The following is a 6,800-nucleotide window of genomic DNA, read 5'->3' on the forward strand; positions in this document are numbered from 1 at the left end:
AATAATTATATGTTTAATTTTTTGTTATTTACTGTAATTGACATTTGACACATTAATTATAGTATAATTTCTTGATGGAAACATCCATGTAAAAAATTCAATGAAGAAAAAGGTGAACCTCATTCAAAAAGTTATAAATTTGAAGCAGATTTTAATAGGAGTACGTCAAGAATATTTGTAAAGCCCACACAATTTTGCTCTTCGGATAAACTGGTGTACACTATGTTATAACCGTGTCTAAACGTGTAATACACGTGCAAAGCACAAAACTTAGCTAAAAGGAAATTATCTCATTCAACAAGTAGTTCCTTAAGCATATTCAATTACATAAAAACCAATCAAAATTTCAAAGTAGCTATAGATGGAAGTGGAACATAGAAGTTCCTCAACTTTATTACACACTCATTCACTTCATTAATTAATTTCTTCACCATAGTCAACACCTCTTAGTTCAACTTCCTGCAGTTTACCCTAATCTGACCTTGATTCCCAGTTAATGGCTTGATATTACCCATCTTAATCATAGAATTAGCAAAATCTTTAGAGAAAATCCAAGGATTTGTGCTATAAGTGTTAACAAGATTATCCGTTCGACCACCACTAAACAATTCTTGATCAGAGTGCAAAAGCCCTTTCTTTGCTACCAAATTAATGAAATATTTTGTGTCGAAAAATGATGGAGTCTGATCAAGTGGTGCAAGATTTGAATCACCTCCTGTTCTTGGACAACTAGATTGTCTTTGTTTTGCAAATTTTGAATCAATGCTATTAGTCTCATTGTAAATGCGATTCCTGAAAGTGAAACACTGAGCAAACCCTAATGTGTGTCCACCGGAGAGTGCAACGAGATCTTTTTCATTCAATCCTTGATTCTTGAAATTGTTGATTAGTGAAGATAAGTCCATAAATGGAGATGGAATGTCATTGTTGGCTTGTGTTCTGCTGGCTGTGGTTGAATCCCTTCTTCCTAATTGCACTTGCCATGATGGTCCTCCTAACTATATAGAAAATTTAGAATTACTTTGTTAGTATCATGAGAGGAGTATATATAGAAATTAACTTTCTATACGTGGATGTTAAAAAAGAATTTTTATACTATCGTGTCACTATTCATAATTAATGAATTAGTCATTTACTTGGAAAATAAGGTATGTGATGTGTAAGAGAAAACTATATTGTCAATGTATATAAGTTAAAATTGTTCTGTGTATTGATTCACATATTGTGCAATAAGTTATAAATTGTGTCTTAAACTAGCATTATGGAGGATGTTATACTTTCATTTGAGAACATTAAGTTCTCCGTGTGGTAATTTCAATGCTTACTTTGACCACAAAGTATTGTAGTTAAATATAACAAAATCATGATGATATCACAAACAATATTTCATTAGTTTAAAAATATTTAAACTTCGAAAGTTGATATAAGGATGGAAATGGAGCTATAAATATACATACTGCAACTACGGAGTCACGTGCTGCAACAGTTAAAATATCTGCACAAGATACAATTGAACGTCCACAAACTTTATCAACCTCCGACTTGATCTTGTCAATTACTTCAAATCCTCTGGCTGAATTGTTATTAGCAAAAGCAGTTTTCTCGCTATCAATTGTAGTCGTTTGATCTAGAAGAATAGAAGCATCACAACCCTATAATTACGGAGACATTAGTAACATACCACACGCAACAATATAATAGCTTAGCCAAAATGAGTACGTACACGAAAATAAACTCACATTGACAAAACAATCATGAAAATGCAAACGCAATATAGAGGCTCTCATTCGCCTTTCTTGTCGAACTGCATCTTGAACAACCCTTTTAATAGTTGGCAAAGCCTTGGGACATACTTTGTAGTAGAAATAAGGTGAAAGAGAGGCTGAAAATGCATGGCTAGTAAGTGAAAATATGACTAAAGAAGAAAGAAGCAAGAAGGTTAGTGATGAGGCCATTGCTTTTCTATGTATTGGTTTTGATATTTGTTTGTTGGAAATAATATTAGGTGGATGTATTTATAGTAAAAGAGATCTTTTGACTTTGGCTATATGACAAATGTTCTAGGTGTAGCAACTCTCACAAGAATTAATGTGATTCATGCATGAATGTTTTAGACAATTAGTAGTTCTCAAGTTTGAATGGATCGTAATTGTAATCACTTCGTTCGCGAATATTTGAATCAAACCTACTAATTTGTCAAATAAAACTCCTACTCTATTAGTTGTGACTTCTAATTTACATTATATATAAAAATAAATTGTTTTTGTAAATTGTATAATAAAAAAAAAAAACATTTTTGGTTAGTCTTTGTTCCAATTTGGTAGTATTTTAGATTCACGCCAGAAAATTTCACTGGGAAGTAAAGTGTTGCTTATCAAAGATGATTTCATTCACATGATTTCAATCTTAAATCTCTGATTAAGTATGACAATGAAACTGATCAAAGGGTAAGACCGATGAAGAGAAGGCTTTAGCCTCCCCCAATTCTTTTTTGAGGCGCCACTATTTACTAGTTAGAGGTTCATCCGTTCATGTGTTAATCTTTTTTTTAAAAAAAAAAAAAGGAAAATGAGTGTTTAATAATTCAAAGAAAGTACATGTTTGTCAAGAGTGTTATATTTGAAATTTTCAAGGCGTATGAAAGTATTTTTAATTTCTTATTTAGTCGTAAAAAATTGTGATCATTAGATAATGAGAATGTGGGAAAAGGAATATTGTATTACACTTAAAAGCTTCTTAAAATATGGTAATAATTTTCACTTTGATAATGATGATTTATTAAGAAAAATAGTATAACAATACAAATAGAAGATAGGATGCGTTCTCCATTACTCATGATCATTCTCTCCACTTTCCCAAGTCCATATTGGAATGGAAGCCATATGTCACATTTAAGAGTTGTGAGATATTTGACAATTTTTTAAAAGTACATAAAGAAATTATTTGTTATTTTAATCATAATTAGGATCTTGTTTTGGATAATTAAATTACAATTTTTAATTCTTAATTGTGACATGTGGCTTCCCTCCAGAGTAGAAACTTTGAGAAATTAAATTGATAGAATGGATAATGGAAATGAGTCTTGTCCTAGAAGATAACTATGATAATTTAGTTTTCTTTATGGAGTACTTGCCTATTAGACGGTGATAATTCAACTTCCGATCCATTATGACTCACTTTCTTTTCTAGTTAGTCCAAACAAAATAACACATTTTTATTATAAAGTAATAATTTACCTTTAAAATGTTATTTTACTTTTAATAAAATAATTTATAGTTAAACAAACATCTATCACTTATTTTATACCATAAATTCTAAAAAAAATTCTTTTTTTCTTAAACTCCGTATTAAACTAAACTAACTTGTATAAAGTAAGATGGAGGGAGAGAGTACTAATTAGTTAATGAGTTAATTTCGCGTGGATATGGTCAAGAGGTTTACTTTTATCCTATTTACAGGAAGGTGCTTTCAATTAAGAAGAAAAAGTCTTTCACATATTATTATTTGTAATAAATGATATAATAGTGCTAAAAGAAAATAATAGCATAAGTCAACGTATTTTGGAGAAAGTTGTTTTCCAAAGCTCATACATTAATTTTTAACTATGAAAACTTGCTGCAATAAAGAGCAAATGTCAAAGTATTTTGGAGAAAGTTGTTTTTCAAAGTTATATTATATTTTAAACTATGATAACCGGCTGCAAAATTATTTTATTGTCATGATCAACGGTGGCTAGCTAATGTTGAGCTAATATTATGATAATATAATAAACGAAATTGCCCAACTCAGCCTTTTGACATTTTAAAGTCAAATTTGCTTGTACAATAATATCCTACCTTTGAGGTGTAGTCAAAACCAAAGACAAAAAATTTAAAAACCGTTTTTTTTTAAAAAAAAAAAGGTGGGGAATTAAGAAGAAGAAAAGAAATAATGATTTTGAATAATTGGTATTTGGTACGACATTACTTATGGGGAGACGATTAAAATGTGGAATCGAATTCTCACTAATAAGGTGGGAATTCAGGTAGCCAACCAATTGTGTTATGCTAAGATTCCCCACTATCACAACGTAATATAGAAAATAGCCATTTTTTAAAAATAAATGTATGAAGACATAGGTAAAAGAAAAATACACTTGATCAACAGCTTCTTTATTCACGATGGTTAATTTGTTTACTTAATAAATACGTCCTATGCTATTAAAATGTAAAGAATGCTGTCTTGTTTAGGAAGTCCCAATTCTGTCAAAGTTGATTTCTCGATTAATAGTTATTATCTCATAAAATCATTTTCTTTATTGAAGAAAATGAAAATCTAGAACAAAAATAATTTTCTGAAATAATAATTATTAACGGTGACAATTCGAGAAAGCAGCCCTATTTATCTTATTGTTTTTTCTTATTTCTTTGATTTTGATGAATGTGATGAGCTTGTGAATGTAACTCCAGCCAAAAACATCGTATTTGGAAATAATATGGGACTAAATCCTAATGTTTTGTCAAGATGAGATATATTGTGTATCGTTATACATATTATCAATATGAAATATGTAACACCATATATATTTTAAAACAATTAACCCATTAAGTTGTAGACATATGTGTCGAATTTTTTTGCTTTACGTTGTCCGGTGATGAATTGTCGGGAAAATGAAATTTCAAATGGGTGATCATCATATTATGAAATGAATGTGGTGGTAAAAAGAATTAAGTTAGAGTTTTAGGCCTAAGGGAGCTTTGATAATAAAAATTCTAGTTCACAATTATTACAAGAAAATTATTGAGAGTGACAAGGACAAGGCAGTGTGAACCTGATCATTCGTATGTGTTCCCTAATCAGTGTTACTGTATAACTAACTTTCCATTAATTAGTTAGTTAGTTACAATTAGCTGTAAGTCGGTTAGAATAATTAAGTGTGATTAGCTATCACAACTACTATAAAAGAGGAGATCTACAATGTAATTAAAGATTGATTAAATAACAAAATATTCTTCTCTCTACTCTTTTTCTTCTTCTTCGTCTTCTTCTTCACTATTCATAAATAACTACATGGTATCAGAGCTATATCAACTGATATTCCTAATTGAATAAGACAATCAACAATTCCACTAAGATTGATCGCAATTGTGTAAAGAAACGCAAATGACGAACAGTACAAATGCTACAACAGTTTTTGGCCCAAATGCAGAATCAAGTTCAGAAAATGGAGCTGGAAATCTAACTTCAGCAATTGATTACAATCATCCCCTCTTTCTTCACTCATCTGATACAAGTTGTAATCACATCATTTCTTTTCAATTAGTTGGTTCTGAGAATTATTCGATGTGGTATAGATCGATGAAGGTAGCCCTGTTAGGAAGAAATAAAATGGGGTTAGTGGATGGATCATGTCCAAAGGATAAATTTCCAAGATTAGAAAGTATCTGGGAGAGGGTAAATGTTGTTGTATTATCTTGGATCATGAATTCTGTAGAGAAAGGGCTTCTTGGAAGCATCATGTATGCAACATGTGCTAAAAATGTCTGGGAGGATCTATATGAAAGGTTTAACAAGATAGATGGGTCAAGAACCTTCAATTTACATCAGGAGATTGTAACTATAACTCAAGGAACAAGTTCTGTGTCTGTTTACTTCTCAAGATTAAAAGGGTTGTGGGAAGAATTTGAGGTTGTGGTGCCTACCCCGTCATGTGAGTGTGACAGATCCAAAGAGTTTGTAGTACATTTGCAAAAGCTCAAATTATTTTAGTTTCTTATGGGCTTAAATGACTCTTACTTACGAGCAAAGTCTCAGATCTTGTTGATGAGCCCACTTCCATCAGCAAATAAAGCGTGTTCAATGATCATGTCTGATGAGAATAAAAAATTAGTAGTGGCTACAACAAGAATATTAGGGTCTAACCCCAATTCTGGTCAACAAGCGCATGAGTTAGCTATGTACTCGAGAAATGGTGATACTCATAAGTTCAAGAAGAATGAGAACTTGTATTGTGATTATTGCAAGCTTAAGAATCACACTAGAGATAAGTGTTACAAGTTAATAGGGTATCCCGAGGTTTTAGGTTCAAAAAGAAAGAGCCTAACACTGCATATAATGCAATGTTGAAAAGCACAGGGCCTTAGGAACAAGTTCCTCACAAACATCTGACTACATGTCATCCTACTCAAGTCAATACAAGTGACTATGGGCAGTCTTCAAATGAAGGGAAAGATCAATTAGAAGCTTGTCATCTGTCAAAGGATCAATATCAACAATTACTTCAATTTCTAAACAAAGCTCCAAAACAAGTGTATTCAGCTAATGTAGTAGGTAATGGACCACGTACAGACACTTGTTTCAACTCTACTAAAAATATGGTTCTATTCCTAGTTGGATTATCGATACAGGTGTTACTAATCACATGGTGACAGACCTGAGTTCTTTAAACAAGTCCACTGTCCACAAATCTGATAAGCCAAAGAAAGTACATTTACCAAATGGGGATGTTTCCTTAGTTGAATTTATTGGCTCAAGTGTCCTTCCTAACAATGATGTTGTCACTGGAGTTTTCCAAGTACCTCAATTTAAATTCAACTTGTTATCCATATCTAAACTCACTAAGGAACTACAATGTTCTGCTACTTTTTTTCCTAACTTCTGTGTATTTCAAAATCTCTCACATGGGAAGGTGAAGATGATTGGTAAAGAAGATGGTGACCTATACATACTATCAAGCAATACAAGTCCAAGAGATGTCAATATTGCAATTAGTTGTTATGTTCCTTTACTAAGAATAGATTCTAAACTAGATATAGACTTGT

At 31.5% G+C, this 6,800-nt stretch overlaps 1 protein-coding gene across 1 annotated transcript; it reads right to left on the bottom strand.

Annotated features, from left to right (window-relative positions):
* Positions 1-446: 446 nt before the first annotated feature.
* Positions 447-1,955, bottom strand: LOC125871604 (cationic peroxidase 1-like). Its single transcript, XM_049552234.1, has 3 exons — positions 1,740-1,955; positions 1,458-1,652; positions 447-998 (listed from the first exon to the last, which is right to left on the bottom strand). The coding sequence occupies exons 1-3, from the start codon at positions 1,953-1,955 to the stop codon at positions 447-449; spliced, it is 963 nt and encodes a 320-aa protein (XP_049408191.1).
* Positions 1,956-6,800: the final 4,845 nt, after the last annotated feature.

This window comes from Solanum stenotomum, chromosome 7, assembly GCF_019186545.1.
Source record: "Solanum stenotomum isolate F172 chromosome 7, ASM1918654v1, whole genome shotgun sequence".
NCBI classification, from domain to species: domain Eukaryota; kingdom Viridiplantae; phylum Streptophyta; class Magnoliopsida; order Solanales; family Solanaceae; genus Solanum; species Solanum stenotomum.

What these genes read in the sequence shown, in the direction of transcription:
- LOC125871604 (XM_049552234.1), bottom strand. Translation starts at nt 1,955, where the DNA reads ATGGCCTCATCACTAACCTTCTTGCTTCTTTCTTCTTTAGTCATATTT. An exon ending in TTCATGATTGTTTTGTCAAT is followed by an intron (nt 1,653 to 1,739) that starts GTGAGTTTATTT and finishes CCGTAATTATAG; the next exon opens with GGTTGTGATGCTTCTATTCT. An exon ending in CACGTGACTCCGTAGTTGCA is followed by an intron (nt 999 to 1,457) that starts GTATGTATATTT and finishes TTTTCTATATAG; the next exon opens with TTAGGAGGACCATCATGGCA.